This window comes from Argopecten irradians, chromosome 1 (assembly GCF_041381155.1).
Source record: "Argopecten irradians isolate NY chromosome 1, Ai_NY, whole genome shotgun sequence".
NCBI classification, from domain to species: domain Eukaryota; kingdom Metazoa; phylum Mollusca; class Bivalvia; order Pectinida; family Pectinidae; genus Argopecten; species Argopecten irradians.
The window spans coordinates 50482320-50501011 of NC_091134.1; the positions used below are offsets into that span (position 1 = coordinate 50482320).

Below are 18692 nucleotides of genomic sequence, written 5' to 3' on the forward strand. Positions count from 1 at the left end.
GCTTTGATCGTTTTTCATATAAAAAATATTATTAAAATTAGATAATAACTAATGTACAAAAAAGAGTATATCAACTGCAGATAACTAACTTTGTAATAAACTGATGTTGAATGTAGTTACATAAATAATCTGATTAAGACGATGTTTTGTATCGAAATGATTGGTAAAAATATGCGTTTTAGCAATATGTGATCGAACGGATTCTGCATTATACTTACGCTGGTAAAATAAAAGTGTCACCTAGAAACCTTTATATAATCTCAAATAATACCACTGACAACGGTGAATCACTTAGTAGCAGCTAGTATCGTAATGATCTCATATGACGTAATTGACTTTTTTCTACCTTTCGTGGAAATGAGATTATAAATAGCACAGGTATCCAGTCTTGTCGTTTTCTAAGTAGTGGAAATTTACAGCGGTGTTGTAGTTAATTTTAGGAACAGGTCACCGCGCGACCAAGTGTTGTTGGCCGGGTAAGTCTGTGTAATCATTTTTGAGATAGCATCAAACTGGATCAGGTAGGAATTTATCGCTCAGAAAACAATTATTACTTAAATTACCAGCAAACAATCGGTCAAAATTTCCCTTCCTTCAAAAAGCATATTGATTAAAGTTTGCTAATTTCAATAACTTTCAAATAATCATTTTCTCCATTTTTTCTTTAATGAAAATCAAGTTATACAACGACCGGCGCTTTCCTCTATTTGTTATGTTGTTTAATGTGAGGTGTATGATATCTAGATTGTAGCACCTGTAATATTGTGTCAATAAGTGATTCGCTTGTTTGCTGTGGTAAAACAACTGTTGACCCACTCAAGGTAAAAACTCACATTTTAGCGTTTATACAATCAGTTACATTATGATTGGGATTTGGAATAGTTGATTCCAACGTATACTATTTTACCAAGTAATGATTTTTCAATTTTGCACGTAATTTTCAGTTGATTTAACTACAGTGATGTAAATGGGCCTTCAATGTGTTTGCTTTTTGCCCAGTTTCTAAAATAATGATTGACTTGATCAATATAGTTCATGCATATATTATTTATTTAACATCTGTCTTTTGAAGCAGCATGCAAAACCTGAGAATAATTTCGTTCAAGATAATACAACAATTATTATACAATGTTTTGATATTTCTTTTAAAGTTAATTTTTGAGTTACACATCATACGGATTTTGTAATAAGCGCTATCTTTTTTATGTAAAGTTGACGTTTTTATCGAAATGTTACACATAAAATACATATCAAAACGGCACACTATGCATACTTACCTATTTACAATACGACTAAACTTCTTGCTACAAATTCAATGTTTACACTACAAGGAGTTTTAAATTCTGTACAGCAATGATTCATCATAGGCCGATGTGTAGTCGGTCGGAACGGTATTTCATATAATTGTGTGTATCTGTTTATGAGGTAATGCTCAAACTTGAATCAGTTTTTAGAAATAGACTGATGTCATTCTACTATCAAAGACACATTTGACCGGACGAATAATTTTAACCAAATTTGACCAGAAACATCCTTGGGGAAGGGGAATTTTGTATCAGTCTTGACTCTAACCCCCTCAGGCAGGAGGGGAGAGGCCCAATAGGGGAATATAGAGGCTAGGTAAATCTTTATTTCTACTTTCCATGTAGTTCTGATTGAATTCTAACCATAATTGGATAGAAATATCTTTGGGGATAAGGAACAATTTTTTATAAAACAATGTTTTATAAATCCTGGCCCTGAATCCGCTTGGACAGGAGGGAACTCATGAGGAAATAGAAATAGATATATCAACCGCTACTAGTTATATTTAAAGTTCTGCTTAGATTGTCACCATTTTGGACAGAAACATCCTTGGAGGAAGAGTTTGTACAAATTTTTGTTCAGACAACCTCCCCCCGACAGGCGGGATTGGACGGGGTCCAATAAGGGGATATATAGGTCAAACGCCTATGTATCGAACGTTTTGCCCTTTCCTTGATTTTCCTATTATAAAATACTTCTAAAATCTCATTAACGAATAAGATTATTACATTTATTTTCATTTACTGTCATGTTTGATATGGTATACTAGGTTTGAACAAAATACCGCGGTATTTACTGTATTCAACACGGCGTTCCACCTCTGTCGTATAAAGTTAATTACTAAATATGCCGATATATGTATATACATATCAAAATGAAGCGTTTTTTATACACACTGAAAACATATGTATCAACATTTTATATTATTTAAAAAAAAACACACTTCATAATCCATTGTTTGGAAGGAAAGTTTTAGATTTCAAATTATTAATATATTTGGTTATCAAAAATATATTATTACTCATAAACTAAATAATGAAGTATGATTAGCTAGCAATAATGACTTTGATAAGGCGAGTAAACCATGGTTTAACGTATATTGAAACAGAATACCAACAACATATATGCTAGGCGTTATATTTTATGTTATGTACCTTCTTGTATATTATGGTAGGTGTACGTATATCTATCATGGATAGTAAAAATCATATTTATAACTCAAAAAATTGTATCAATGTGAAATCAAATAGCATATATTCAACCAAATAGTTGTTTATACACTTATTTATAAAATAATACTCAACAACAAAAGATGTCTTCAAATTGAAGATTTTAAAAATACTAAAGATTTACTGAAAATGAAAACATACATTATATACAGAGAAAAACACGCATATACGTTGTATATGTATCATTTTTACATAATGTTAGTATTTTTATTTCTGAATCATTGAATGGTGACAAGTTTATTATTAAAACATATAATTTCTTCAAAAATATAATACTATGATTTTACTTACGCTGAACGATTCAGAATTCACTTTAAGTTGAAGTCCTGACAAATAAAACAGTCCGTACCACCCCTTTACATACGTCATGTAGCATGAGTCATTGGAAATACCGGTATATCACTAATCCTACTTTCACATTTTCTTTCTTATTATTTGAACATTGTGAGACTAAATAAATTTATCGAAATATTTACCTTTTCCTCAACAGACGCTGTGTTTCTTCATCTAGGCTAGTGTTTGTATAATTGATATATATAGATGCCACGCCTTTAAAAACAATAGTGAACAAGGAAGTTATTTTTTCATGTTTTTCGGAGTATAGGAACGATACCACATACAGTGTATATGACAACGTATACACAATCAGTGTAAACTATTTTATAAGAGATCATATGAACCTGTTTTGTACTCGCGAAGGCATTTGGAAGATTTTATCTCCAAGTAGCCCACGTTTAATACCAGAAACGACACTGTAACTAAATATCCAGCCTCATTATTACTGTTTATAGGCCTATCAGCATATCTATTAGGTTTTCTTATTTAAGATGTACACGAGAAAACATATACATTTTTCTCGAGATGGTCATGTATCTTGTTTTGTCCCGAACGATATTTTTTTTCAAAAATCCTCGATCAACTTTATCTTGCTTACTAATATTAAGATAAACAGCTAGAATTACAGGTGACAATCCTCAGATATATGCTGCTTGAATTGATGCATTAAATCGACTAGGCTTCAACAGTATACTTCAGTGTTTTCGCTTTTTTTTGAGATAAAATTCATGTTGTTTTGTTTTTATTTCCAGTATATTACATCCACTGTAGGAAATGGAACGATGTTGTTTTGTTCATGTAATATTGCACACCATAGCCATATAGATAGATGCGTTGTACTATAATGTACTGAAAGAGAATAGGAATATTTCGGTAAGCGTCTTAATTCTGAAGCAACATAATAATAAAATGAATATTAAACAAAGGTATGGTTACTCCTTATAAGTGTATACATTTAAGTTTTTAAATTGCCTTAATTTAACAATGCAGTTGGCATAAACCTTGTCATCTAGCGATTGTGACGCTGTATTTTATATATAGAACCACGTATTTTCACCCAATGGAGATTATTAATAGCAGGGGTATTTCCAGCATTAGCCTATATAAAGCCGTGGGGATTTACAATAGGATATATTTTGAGAAACAGATCACCAGGCGCTAACGAGAACGTGCATGTAGTTTCAATCAACTGTTTCCTACACATGGGTACAGTTATCCTGAGATAATACCAGGTATGATTTTGTCGCATATTTACATCAGATAATCAGTAATAGTTAGAATTTGTTAAAATAAAGATCATATTACAAACTTAAAGTCACCGCAAGCATTAGTACTATTATTTATACATATATAAAAAGTTTTAATGATGGATATGGAAGTTTCGTGTAACATGGTTCATATAAAAATTTGAGGTATTATGCATACTTACATATTAACTCCCCAAACACCGTTCTCCGTACTGCTTTGTTATCGCTGAGCACAGGGTGTATATATTTACGAGTGTCACCCAATAACGGAAGTGTTGGTGCTAAATGTAAAACCCATGCGTTCGTTTCCGGAGTCGAAAACTAGACCGACAGTTTAAGCAAAATTATAAAAAAAATATCTAGTTGCATCAGCATTGGAATTTAGAACTGTTCGACTATTTCCAAGTGATAGATACCCTTACCGAAAAAAAGTTAATTGGATATGTCATTTAACTTGTTAATTCTTCTTTGTTGCGTTAGCGATCTGTTTCAGGCTGATGCTTTATTATAAATCTGAGATATTTTGCTACTATACTATTCCAGTGACTAAATACTAAGGGAGGCTAGATATTCTCATTATCAGTATTTTCAACATAGGGTATTATTTGGAGTTAGTCTAATAAAAGATCATGATGGATTTTATATTGAACTCTTTTGTTGTCTCTAGCATGCCACTATGATAATAATACAGTATGCACAATGTCAATAAAATAAACATATAGCAATTTACCACCATGCATAACTCTATTCTTGAAATGGGTTTTACTGGCTTTTCGTCACAATAAATCTTGCTTTATTTGCAGTGAAACATTCATTACCGTTATTACTTACCAGTGTAACCTGCAATTTTCGCGGAGATGACATTTTCGTGATTTGCGTGACTTGCGTGATTTGGTTCGTGATGTTTATGATAAATTTGAATATTCGTATAGCCAGGTTGCAAGATTTTAATTAGAAATTTTCTAATTTTTATTCAAAATCACGAATTTTGTGGTCCGGAAAAAAATAAGTAATCTGAAATACAACATTGGCTCTATTTATCACTACATTTCTAATATTTCTAAATGCTGAGCATTACCATCTGTATATTATACTTATTAATCTCCTATTATTTCTGTTTACTGTGATTATTTCTATTTTTATGCTGTCTAACATCCCATTATTTATATGCAGACTTCATTAAACAACAACCCATTCTCTGTACTACATATATGTGTTCCAATAGAATAAGTAAATAGTATATAGCTGGTTGTTATTGCGGTAAAAGAGTTCGTGATTTCAATTTCCATTGACTACATGTAAAATTTCGCCACCTGTCAGGGTGTATATGCATAAGTTAGCCTTTACGTTTGAATTATTTTCAGAAATTAAATACCCCGACCATCACATTATCCCACGAACTCATAAAGATATATACAGTATTTCTACTTGATTTGACATCATGTTGAGATGGTATGTAATTTAAGAACGGATAATGGAGATAATCACTTATTAACAAGACGATCAAATGAAAGGTATTTGCAATCAGGTTGTCATCCTAGAGTCCGGGTAGTAAATAGATAACATAAAACATTTGTATGATACCACCATTTTATTAACAATATATTGTGTTGTTTCAAGCTATTATCATTTTTCTATTGTCTGACATCTACAATGTTTTTTTTTTTTTTTTTTTTTTTTGTAATTTCTTAGGAAAAAGTTTCTCTATTTACACCAGTCAACAGTGGCGAATGTTAAACAAAATTACAGGTCAATTGTAGAAAGAATCGATCGAAATAATTAGATATTTTAATTCTATTTATAATAATTAAAAAAAACCCTCTTGTTTGAAACATCTAATGGATATCATGGGGTGTCACATTTTAGATTGATATATAGTTGATTATATACTTTGTTATGTTTTATGAAGCAAAAGAGGCAACTATATATGCTGTGTTAATCTATGCAAAACATATATTTATATATATCTTTATTTGTGACGGGATATTAAAATTCCATTTAAATTAGAATGTATTTTATAGGTGATTTTTACATTTTCTTTTCATGTAAATTGACTCTGTATTCTGCAAGATTGTTGTTTGATTTTGATGCTTATTTTTACATGTAATTTCATAACACATTGGTAATTATTTTAGTTATATTTATGCAACTTTTGTAAAACGATCTCTTATCATTATAATTATCAAAAACGTAAAAAAAACCTTTCCACTGTAATCCAATATGCTTTGCATTTGCACTTTATAAAACATACCGCTAGTAAACAAATAACATAGCGCGCGTACAATAAATACTGGGACTGTTTTATAAGAAAATATTTATGCCCTTTTCTAACTTCTATATTTAATATCTATTCAGCACACCAACTTTTATTGACTTCAGTGAACGTAAAACGACACCGGTATCGATGGCATGTATATGTATCCACAAAAACATTGAGCCTTAATTGTATAATATAGTCAGACAAAAATATTTAGAATAGTTACAACAATTTAAGGTGGTATGACAAATTCCAGTAAAAGCTGTGTAAAATATTTATAAAAAAAATCTCAGTCAGTATAAACCTACAAAACACCGGAAGGTATAGGATTTCAAAATTGAAATAGCTACAATGAATATAATATAATATTAATATGAAATAATTTAAGCGCGGAATTAGTAGCTTCTGAGCATGGAACCATATAAGGCAAAATGTTAGTTGTCAATAAAATGAAAAATAATGATAAATAATGACACAAAATTAAGATAAAAAAAAAAATGAAAATACAAAATGCGATGTATAGACATATGATGTCATGATAACAAACCAACAAACCATTTCCTGCAGTCTTTATCACTAATCTAATATAATATTTCTTCATTTTGGAAAACTGCTGATAAAACTTAAATGAACGCTAGAGGGTTGATTGTACTCCTGTCTATTACAGTATCTTTAATATGTGTTTAGATATAATCGGTTATTAAATTATCATTTATGAAGATTTCACTAATACCTAAGTCTCGAATTTATCAATTATAAGAAATGTTCGATGAGGCTGACCTGAGCGTATTCATAAAGTATTTATATCATACTTTTCACTGTTCAGGAAAAACATATTTCCATTTGACATTGCCTATTTCCAAAAAAGTAAAATGTGTGTTTTTAAAGCTATCTTCATAAATTGAAAATAGAAAGTTTATTTCTCACTAAAATACTGAAAAATAATGTACTATACCTTAATACTATATATGCATGACAAATACTTTGAAATAAAAGTGTTAAAATCATTACATGTTTGAGCTACAAAAAATACACACAATACAGATAAATATGCAATTAAACAATAAACAGCAAATGGAAATGCTACAGCGTAAACCATATACATAGAGAATACATGGTTAGTATCTTACAATACAAGGTTTATTTTGGTGCGAGACTTAGGAAAGCCGAGATGACGAGGCTTTGCCGAGTCATCTCGGCTTTCCGTGTCGAGCACCAAAATAAAACTTGTATTGTAAGATACTAACCGTGTATTCTGTTTATCCTGCAACCATTATGGCATTCAAAACGAAAGCAAATTGACAGTTCCTTACTTTGTTTCGCTCGAAGCGAGACGCTTCTTTGATGCGGAGGTAAAGATTCATTCACTTAAGCGAATGAGAGTGTACTCCTTTTTACTGCCGTGGGAAATAAAGAAGCGCATTCACAATCAGTAACCGTAATTCTATTCAGTGTGATATATCACTGAAATGAAATGAAAATACTCAAATAACAATAAATACCCATTAAAGAATTACTTAACAATACATACCTTTGTCATGAGCCAAGAAAAAGACGACACCGCCATAAGAGATTTTCGATATCGTAAAAATGACGTCATTTCGGTGAATGTGACGTCACGTTTTAGCGGGACTGACTGACGTTTCATTCACCGGAAGGTTCAAGTTCTGGGTCATGTTAGAAAAAGTTCCGTCAGATATGGAACAAATTCACGTGATCGTATTGACGGATAAAGCATATCGTATTGACGGATAAAGCACAAGTTTATCTGGCAGTAGTTATCGGTCAGTATGTGGGACAGTTGCAGGATAAAATAATATAACAAGTTAAACATTATTAAGATACAGTTAAAAATATCTCTGCAAAAGTATTTAGATTCAGATCCTGTTTATAATTATATGACATAACGAGGTAATCTTAGACTACTGTAAATATACTCATTTTTAGAGCAGTCAGATTCTAGCGCAAATGCGAAAATCACCTGTGAATTATTAGTTTTCAGCTCGAATATAAATTCAGTGGTTCAATACCGGAAATACCCTTTTGACCTGTTACAAGATTTAACGCTGTACAGGAATTAGCGCTTCAAAGAGTACAAAAAGCGCTAAAATAAAACTACCATAAAATAAGTATGTTTACAGTATTAAACGCTCAATGCCATTTATTATATAGTAAAAATTTGAAATGTCCCGTTTATCTTACTATTTATTGTACTATGAGTACAGAATACATTCCCCCAAAAAACTGTAGCAAGATACTACTACATGTATGATAACATGTAGAAATAAACTTATATTTTGAACATTTTAATCTCCATGACATAATTTATATTCATCCTTTGTAATCTTCTGGCCTAGTTAACAAACTTATTACTTTTGATTTCCTTGTTTAGAACTAATTAGATATAGGTGTAAACAGGATATTCCAATCATGATAAAATCCCGTAGTAAAATCTAGCAGTAAATGTTTACAGTGCGATTTACAACTCAACTGGACATAAACCATGTGTTAAACTAAAGGTTAGTAACGTATTAGTATACTTCTGCAGATGTCCAGTGAAATCCTTGAACATATTTGCATTTCCTGTTATACCAGTACACAAAAAGATGTCACATGCCATTTCAGTACTATGCATACCTTGACGGTTAGCGCCACTCAGATGATGCTGATGCAAACTAAAATATTATGAAAGCAATATCACCTATCAACAGAACGACTATCCTTTAAAACTTGTGTATATCCATCAAAAACTATTTTGAAGTATACTAGCTTAAATATTTTATTTTCGCATGAATATCAAGTTTAAACATTATATAATGGTCTGATATGACCAGTTATTCTTTAAATATAATTTTGCAAGCCTAAAATAAGACCAGTTCACCCGTTTTCAACTTATCATGAAACCTATGATAAACAATGACAACCTTTTGTGTACGGGTACAAACTGTTTGTGCATAGAAATACAAATAAAATGCATATATGGATGGGAGCTATAGTCTTTATGGAATACAACGGAAATGTGTATCTGGTAGTGTACACAGTGAAAATAAAGTTAATTTGGTACACTCTACCAACACAAAAGTCTCAATCTACCGGGGAAACTCTCGTCTCAATTATCCATCTTCTCCATTAATTTCCCTGCGAAGGTGTTCCACGTTTGGAAATGCTCCTGCATTTGAAAAAATAGATAAAATACAATCCAAATCATCACATCAAGTGTTCTTTGTTACCTGTTTAATATAAGATATAGAAATAGCAGTTGTCACGACGAAAAGTAAACTTAAGGAAAGTGTAACTGAACGCTGAGCTATGATTGATAAATATGAATCGATAATATCTTTAAAACACTCGTATTTACTTGAGCAAAGATTTCGGAATACGCTATTTACTCTTAATATTATAATACACGTGTTTGTGCTAAAACTTGAGTTAAGTACAATACCCTTTGTCAGACCCGATATTAGACAAACATTCGTTTATTTTTTTATGTTTTCTCTAAAATGAAATACAAACTGGTTATTAACTTTTACGACTTACTAACCATTTCTCATAAAATAGTTGATGACTGCAGACATTATTTTAGACTTTTGATAGCCGTTATCAAAAAGGTCAATTATGTCATCTGTATGTAACGTGGTTCTCCGCCTGGGGTGGATACCTGGTGAGCTCTGCTCCATTGCGTCCATCTCCTGTAAATTCAAGTCATTTTTTATTTGTTTTTGTTTGCCTTTTAAGTTATATTAAATTCGCTTCTTTCACCTATGGAATGCTTTGCGAATATAATTATTGTGATCAATATTTAAGGAAAAGCTTTTGATTTTGTTGAGGTTATAAGGGTATAATGATAATGGACATCATAACATCAACAAAATAATAACCTATTCCTTATATTTACAGTTTTTCACGAAAACGAATAGTATTTATTCTCGCCACAATTGCATATTTCTTTTTAAATATCCATATTTTTCATCTCTCGTCATCGTCAACGAATACTATTGCACAGCTGATTGTAATCGAGTCATTCATATGTTCCCACCAAAAGTGGGGCCATGACCCCGCCTTTCCCGCCGCATTTGAACGCCATTGGCTATTCACGTAACAACAGTATCGCCGCACTTGTTGTGCTATCATTATACACGAATAATGATAATACTAGAAAGCATGGTTATTGAGTCCATGTCAGTGCAAACTGTAAATATATACTGATCATAACGGTCAATGGTGACGTCAGGATTGCAAGATGGCGGAGCTAGATGTGTAGGTTTTAAGACAGATATTTCATGATAGCCGAAGACAATATGAATGCATTTTAGTATACGTATGTTACAATATTTAGTAACGAATGAAGCAGTATTCAAATAAAATTAAAGAAGCGTTCATTTAACAAGTTTTAATAAACAATGCGGTGAAAGTATAAAAATTACAATGGCGACTGTCCTCATCTGGCTCCAATTGAAGTCAAGTTACATAATCAAAGAAGACATTAACAATGGAAACAAACGACTTAATTATATATCAATATTGTTGAAAATAAACTTATAATTCTAGGCATTCTAATCATCTATGATCAAAGTTTTGAATGATTTGAACTACTGTTTTACTTTATTTTCTACCCATGTATGTATACATTAAAAAGACAATCTGCTATGGGGAACATTTTGCTTCAAAATAAAATCAATAAAACAAACTATTTCTGCCATTAAACCGAATGTTTATTATTAACAGGAAGAAACGTTTTATTGTGTGGTGATAAAGAGGAAAAATGAAGCGCTCTAATAACTTAAAAAAAAATTCAAAATAACTTAAAGTTATATGTGCCGTAACTGGGCGATAATTTTGACATGCTATGTTTTCAACATTAATTTATTAAAAACCATAAGGTTTGATGAATAAAGCTGTAAAAACCATACAAATGGCTTCAGATGAAAAATTGTTGTTTTAATGCCTTAAATATGTTTAAATAAAAACATACATGTAGAAGTCACTTTATAATTACTAAAAACATTGTAAAAATGTGTAATGAAATTGTAGACCACAATCTGGCTTCATGGTTTCACCGTATGTACTCATTTCACTTCACTATTGATGTAAATAAATGATTTTTGGCAGTACTGCCAAAAATCATTTTCAGCTCTTATTTGTACATGTAAAATCAAAACCTACGCATTGAAAGCACTGTAATTTTCTAAAAGTTGGTAATTTTTGGTGATGAATAACATATTAAAAGCTCATCTTGATTCGTGAATATGAAAAATACGGCACATATAACTTTAAATAGATAAAAAGTATAGACCGCTTATGAGACGATAAAATAATTTCATTATGAATAATATTGGACTTTATAGTCATACTAATCATAGAGTAACTTCCTTTTACCTTATTAACTTTATGTATATTCTCGGTAATTTTCAATATTGGTTATTCAAAATCATTTATCAATTCACAAATAACATAAATTATTATTTACAGCATGAACCTTTTCTTTCAACATGTAGGAATACAATTTACATAAATCAATTATCATCACTTTATATTTGACATTGTTTTCTTTAATATAAATCAAGGTCAATTTGAAGATCTGAAGAAAATTTTAATGGAAGAAGTATTGTCTGCCTGCATAATAATCATGAAATTATCATGACGACTATGATTATTCTCCAGCTTAAAGAAACACATTTATTTCGGGATCGATTGTATTAAATGAATATAAATGTGAGACAAAGCGTAGATATATTGATACCTGTTGGACAGATATTCTGACTTGTTCGTGTTCCTTTTGCTTGACGAAACGACAATGGCGGAACCACATAATATGCTCTTTTATAGCTTCCTGGTATGTGGTACCGGCTTCAAATCTTGGTTCGAATCGGCAGCAGCAGCATACTAGACCTGTGCGTTAGAGGACATTGGGGATTTATAATGCAGCAGAGGGAGCGCTCAAGCAGGAAATGACAATGGTCTGGTTTTTATTAGGTCATCTGACCGAATGACCTTATTATTTTTGTCTTTATCTTTATTTCCTCTAAAATTGAAGATTACATAAAGAATGACATTTAACATGAAAACAAGAAACGAAACAAAAACAGCAAATAAATATTTACAAAATATGTACAAGTTCAAGTCTAATAATTAGTAATTAGTTGAGATTAATCAAAGCAATAAAGATTGCATACTTTCAGGAGTCTATACCAAAAAAAAGATACATTTCCTAATCCAAACTCCTCTAAAGCACTGTTTGAGAAATCATAGGCAAATTCTTTACCTAACAAGGTGTCATAGGAGAAGGACAACCATATTTTATATAAATGAGTTAGGACCGACCCCTAGGACAGAAGGGCGGGGCAACAAAAGGGGGATTTTCTTAATTTAAGCTTTAAAATTCTATTTCTCCTCCATCCTTGGATGAATTTCATCCATATTTGGTGTGAAACATCATACTAAAAGCTACGGTGAACATTTAAGGATGTTATCCTTTGTTTTTAATGTATGTCTGTATGTTTTGATACGCTGCGGCGTATTCCTGTCGTGTCTCCTAGTAATGTGTTATATAATGTGTCACAAAACAGCACAGCCAATTGGTGACATTATACTGACAACGGGAAAACCAGTCGATCAACCCTGTTTGTGCTGAGCGCTAAGCAGAGGCAGATATATCACTTTTATAGGCTATGGTGTGTCCCAACCAGGGGACAGGACTCGGAGCTTTCCTCTTAGGGACGGACGCTTAACTCTTGGTCAAACCAGAAGCGATATCAATCGAGACATTAGTAAGAACAAAGTAGGCTATTAAAGAGAGAAAAGATAAAATCCCAATTCAGTCGCATTTGCTCTAAGTGCAAAGCAGAAATGACAATGCATATTGTACTGTGACCATTGTACCAACCGCCAGAAGCTTTACACGTTGCTTACATTGGGAAAAGGTACTATATATATGCGTGTAAATGGAAGGGTCTAGTAATAATATATTAATGATTAAATTGTCAGGCTTAACACAATCCTCCTACCATATATCAACGATTAACGTTTAACAACATCGGTACCCATATAAACCTACCTCTGTCTATCTTGTAAAATCCTGCTCTGGCAATTCCACGAAAGTTGGATTTGTTGCCAAAAGTCTCCATTCTACGAGGGAATTTAGAGTATGTCAAATTGACATACGGTTCGGCAGCACTCTCTTGGCAAAATTTCTCATATCCTGCGTCCGTGACACGACGTCCCCCGTTCTCAATAATACAGTCCAATGTAGTGTCTATTGTAGGTGGTGTTCCTCTCACACCGGCTGCAATGTCAATTACCGGCAGATATTCACCATTGTTGTCTTCACAACTGCGATCAGAATCACGCCTCAACAAACTTTGTTCTAAAGTTGGAGTCGTCATGCAAAAAGTATAAACTGACAATAAAATATGTTAACGTGACACAAAGAAATACAATTTCTTGTGAATATTTTATGTAAACACTTTACTCGTCAAGGCAATCATTTGCGAGTCCGTGGTCAGCACTTGCCCAGATACCGTAGAAAGATGACCGTCCAAGCAAACACCTGTGCTTGCCTTTACATCTGATTAGACGGAGTTGAGGATAACTTGAAAAAACGCAAACGCAGAACTCAATCAACTTGGTTTGAAATTCTTTGCTCTGTCCAGTGTGGTGATGTTTGACATTAGCGGCTGATTGTTCATAGATTTGTTTAAGGTTACGTTTTCCCGTTTTACTGTGCCTTCCTGACATCGTAAAAAGTAACCATTTCTGAAACGACATAACAAAATGGGTTTTTTTTTTTTGCATATGCAAGGAATTCCATTTGGTTTCACAAAATAACATATACCAGTATATTTTAAACTCGTAATCCTCGATACTCCAGAAGTTATTTTCACTTACATTATATCCACCCCTGGACGATCTCATAGTTAATCTGAAGGCAGTTGAAGTGATAAAAAAGACAAATCACAAGTCTTAAGAACATAGAGAGAGCGACACCCAACTTCAAAGCAACACAGCCAACCACAGTCTATTATTATGCAATTTATTTGATGTAGATCAAAGGATTATCTGTGTCATCCGGTGCCTTCAGCTTTACTATGATAAAGTCCAGGGTTGGATATTACATCGGTGATAGTAACCTCTGTAGCATCGTTCATGTAAGGTTGTAAGCGCCTTAATAATGTGGAAATTAAGGTATAGTGTATTCCAAAAACGGTGTGAAAGGCGATCATTATCATTATTTTCTCTCATACCTACACGTGTAATACTGGCTGGTCTAGGGCAATACGCGTCGCCTGAGGCTATATTGCATGGCTATCCATGCAATAAATTCTCGTGACGTCACAACGTCAACAAACCTCGGGATCATAAAATCTTGAAAAACCCTCGGCAAGTCTCGGGTTTTACAACATTTTGTAACCCTTGGGTAGAATATCCCTATCCTCCATATCCACATATGAAAAAGTCTTATTATTATCTGAAAACAATTCACAAAATATGACATTATAAATGCTTAAAATAAAATTAACCGTTGTGGTCAACAGGTAGTACAAGCAGCGTCGTTCTTTTCACAAATATCTTACGGTACTGTAGATATGTTTATACATGCATATGCATTTTATGTAATAAAACTTTATCTTTAGTAAAAGTTTGGTAGTTACCGCGAAACATCTAATACATATTTTACTTCATTTGAAATAACAATCGATCAAGAACATTGCTATCTACACAAATTGATGATCCTGAATTGTTTGTCAAGTACATTGTAGAAGAAGAAAGAGTTATTTTGAGACATCACATTGTTATGAGTAAGTTACTGTTTATAGAACCAACCTATAAATAAACACATGCAATACATCGGATAGAGTATCTATTAATATACGCCGCGCATATTGCGCAGTTAGGATATGCTAAAGGGATACTCCTTTTATTCTAACTCATATATTGCGCTCTGGATATTATATCATAACACACATATATATTTCAAATTGATGTACACATAATTAAATGTGTTTGTTTAAAGGGGCTGTACATAAACTCGTTATTGTCTAATGCAAATATATTTCACACTAACATGTAATGCCTAAAATGTCAAGCGAGGAATTCAAAGATAAAACGCTATCTGCTTGAATAAATAAATCTATATTCTTGAAAACACATTCTCATAAAGCAACCGCAAGGTAACAAACAAATCAAAATCGTTGTCCCGTAAAATAAAAGACATATGTAAAATATTGCATAAATGATACAATGCTAAAATAATCACTGTAGCTACACATTATTTGTTTTAATAAATAATTCAAATTATTTTCATTTCTGAAAAAAAACCCACGTAAAGTTAATGTTATACATTATAAAATTTAATGTTATACATTGCAGAATAAACCGCAGACGAAACTAAGAATGTGATCCAAGAAACAGATGTTTACTGATATTTGAAAACATTCACCAGATATAGTTACACGACAATAGAAGGGATCTCAACTTACCGCAGAGGAATGATGATACGAATTGTGTTAATCAGTGGAAGATGGAGACTTTTAATAGCAATTACCTGAAATATATCGAACACCATTTTAGAGCCAAGCAGAACACAACTTAATTTATTACATAACATCCTTTATATTACAGAAGGATATGAACATAAAACCCACATCACAATAGTTATATTTAATATCTATGTTATCTATCTATAATGATCTATCATATCTATATTAATACATACGTTTATTATTATTTCTTATTGAGTATTTTTCTATTATCTTCAATAATATCGTGTTTTCGTGTCTGACGCATCCCCCTTTATTCGATTTCAGAACAGTTCTACTATTCATATGACATATGCATATTTTCTGTGATTAAAACTTTTTTGTGTATATATTAAACCAATTGTTTAAAGCATAACAAACTCGACATCTACACGTATTATCTCTCTCAGTTTATCAATATTCTCTTTGGTAGGTGCGTTGAAAAGGTTGATTGAAATTCTAAACACGAATAAGCCTTGAACGTTTAAAATAACTTAACAAATGTACATATATAAAACAGAATACATGTCTTACCATGTACAGCAGTGTTTTGCCAACAAACAGTGCCGATTTATCTGTGTCCCCAACTGACCCTCTTTTACAGTGGTAAATATACACATATGGAAATTACAAAGCTATTTATACATGTGGGTTTTTCTATTGTCATGCACGCACTACACACATGACCTAGTTGTGTAGCGTGGTAAAGTAAGACGTTTCAAAATAGATTTTGTCTCAGTTACAGACAAACAATGTAATTTGCAGAAAATATAGAGAAATAATTATATTTGAATAGTATACGTAACTGTGGTAAGGGCCTGTCACACCAGTATCTTATACATGTGTTAACATTGAAGTAAGTTTTTATCTCGTGAATACATCCTTCCTTGTGATCAATATGAATTATCGCTGATTTAAATAAATCAGCCACTTATATATGTATATTACAAAAAATACGCGACCTTAATTCAAAATCAAATCGTAGAAAGTAACAGTAATTAAAACAAAACAAATCATTACCTTCGATCTTGTTAGGTCTCGCTTCAGTTAGATAATGATTATTTACGGAAGTTCGTGTACTATATCAGGGAATGTTATGATGTTTTGTTATTTACTTCCGATTTGTTATAAGCTTGTCTACTAAGTATAGATTTTAAATAAAGAAGCATGCACTGTACATGAAGTTAACACGTGAATACATGAATAAATTATTCAATAACAGAAACATTTATATGCAAATTATAAATAGGTAACTCTTAAGTTATTTCTGAGATCATCATGACAAACGCCACGTGCACAGAGACTACCACAAATAGAAACATATAACAGCATATGCATGCAGTTGCAATTAGGTATTATAATCTATTCCCTGGTATGTTGGCGGTTACGTGTAACCTGTAACTTCACTATTTCCGCATCAAGTTTGGTTATAGTTCAAATTAAAGTACTTACTTGTATCATATTATATCGCTAATATTTTTTCATAATATTAACTAAACCAATGCAAAACGTATATGATAAAACATAATGGGACTTTTAAAACTTGCATAATACTTACCGCCAAGGAAGCAATAAGTTATTGTTATTTCCCTGTTAGTAAATTAGATTGATGAAAGTGAAATAATTGTAATTTGATAAGAAAATATGATACTATATCAAACACTGAATAATTAAAAAAAATATGAAAATAAGGTTCTTGAACTATGAACTAATTTCATAATATTTAGATGAAATGTTGTTTATCCAATGATTCCATTTTGTTATTTCTCTGTTCGATATAGATTTAGCATACACTTGATCAATATTTATTTTAAAACTGCATAAATAATTTTACATACCTTTGATCGTAGTCTTTGCTGTCTGATGCTGTGTTATTGCTACTACAATTTGTGTCAGGACAGCTCTCATGTTCTACTGGAATGACTAAGCATATCTAAAACTGCACTGTCATAATCATTCTCCAATTTCCGAAGTGTGTGTATGTCCTTGCCTTGGAATGATATCTGACTAATATTGATAGGTTATGCCCTATATTCCCCACGTTTTTGATGAGCAATCATTCGAACTTCAGTTATTAAGTTGATTGGTTTTTATTATTTTTTTTTAATTATAGAAGCGGATCAGAGATATGATAATGAATAAAATGCCTAAATGAAGACATTTATCAGTCTATGAACTTTCATCCGCTTATATTATGACATCATTATCATTGTGACGTCACAGTTGTCATGCTAGCAAACATTGATGATAATCAATTCTTTATTCATTATAGACTCAAAATATCAGAAATTTTATCATGACATGTGAATTAAGCATTGAACTTCATTCATTTGGCAATTACATGTATGGGTGTATCAATGCCAAATGGACAACGGCAATTTCAACATGAAATGCTAGCGCACGTCATTAAACTTGTCGCTGTTCAGTTGGTGTTCATACTCAGATAATTGCCAAATGCATGACGTTCAATGCTAAATAGGAATTTTGGACACATGCTGAACTTATGAATAATATATTGAGTATTTTTTTCAAAGGAAGTAGTCTTTCTTGACACCCTAAAGAGAATATTGATGACTATAAACAATTATAGAAGATATGAGAATCACTCATTCCGTAATCAATCGTAAATGTTTAACTTCGTATTTGGTTTGTTCTATATCTATACTTTACTTAAAAATTATCTAATCAATCGACATCTAAAATCACCGGGAGATCAAATATGTACTTTTTGTTGGTGTTTTTACATTAAAATCTATCTGAAAATGATAAAGAAATCTGAAAGGACATATGAAAGATGAAATTG

The 18692-nt window shown here is 31.8% G+C and overlaps 1 protein-coding gene and 1 long non-coding RNA gene across 5 annotated transcripts; one reads left to right on the top strand and one right to left on the bottom strand.

Moving 5' to 3' along the window:
* The first annotated feature begins 1977 nt into the window (after positions 1 to 1977).
* Positions 1978 to 16237, top strand: LOC138331772 (uncharacterized). The gene is made up of 2 exons (XR_011209722.1): positions 1978 to 4102; positions 15741 to 16237. It is a non-coding gene; the product is annotated as an uncharacterized lncRNA (long non-coding RNA).
* On the bottom strand, positions 5824 to 16512 carry LOC138331736 (uncharacterized). Of its 4 annotated transcripts, XM_069279495.1 has the most exons (6): positions 16424 to 16512; positions 15851 to 15915; positions 13429 to 14126; positions 12115 to 12263; positions 9916 to 10063; positions 5824 to 9543 (listed from the first exon to the last, which is right to left on the bottom strand). In XM_069279495.1, the coding sequence occupies exons 3-6, from the start codon at positions 13754 to 13756 to the stop codon at positions 9488 to 9490; spliced, it is 681 nt and encodes a 226-aa protein (XP_069135596.1). In that variant the 5' UTR covers positions 13757 to 14126; positions 15851 to 15915; positions 16424 to 16512; the 3' UTR covers positions 5824 to 9487. The 4 variants fall into 4 exon arrangements, with proteins under 4 accessions (XP_069135596.1, XP_069135612.1, XP_069135620.1 ...); XM_069279511.1 differs by lacking the exons at positions 15851 to 15915; positions 16424 to 16512 and adding an exon at positions 14891 to 14993; XM_069279519.1 differs by lacking the exons at positions 15851 to 15915; positions 16424 to 16512 and adding an exon at positions 14619 to 14832.
* Positions 16513 to 18692: the final 2180 nt, after the last annotated feature.

What these genes read in the sequence shown, in the direction of transcription:
- LOC138331736 (XM_069279495.1), bottom strand. Translation starts at nt 13,756, where the DNA reads ATGACGACTCCAACTTTAGAACAAAGTTTGTTGAGGCGTGATTCTGAT. An exon ending in TCAGAATATCTGTCCAACAG is followed by an intron (nt 10,064 to 12,114) that starts GTATCAATATAT and finishes TTGAATTTACAG; the next exon opens with GAGATGGACGCAATGGAGCA. An exon ending in CAACTATTTTATGAGAAATG is followed by an intron (nt 9,544 to 9,915) that starts GTTAGTAAGTCG and finishes TTTCAAATGCAG; the next exon opens with GAGCATTTCCAAACGTGGAA.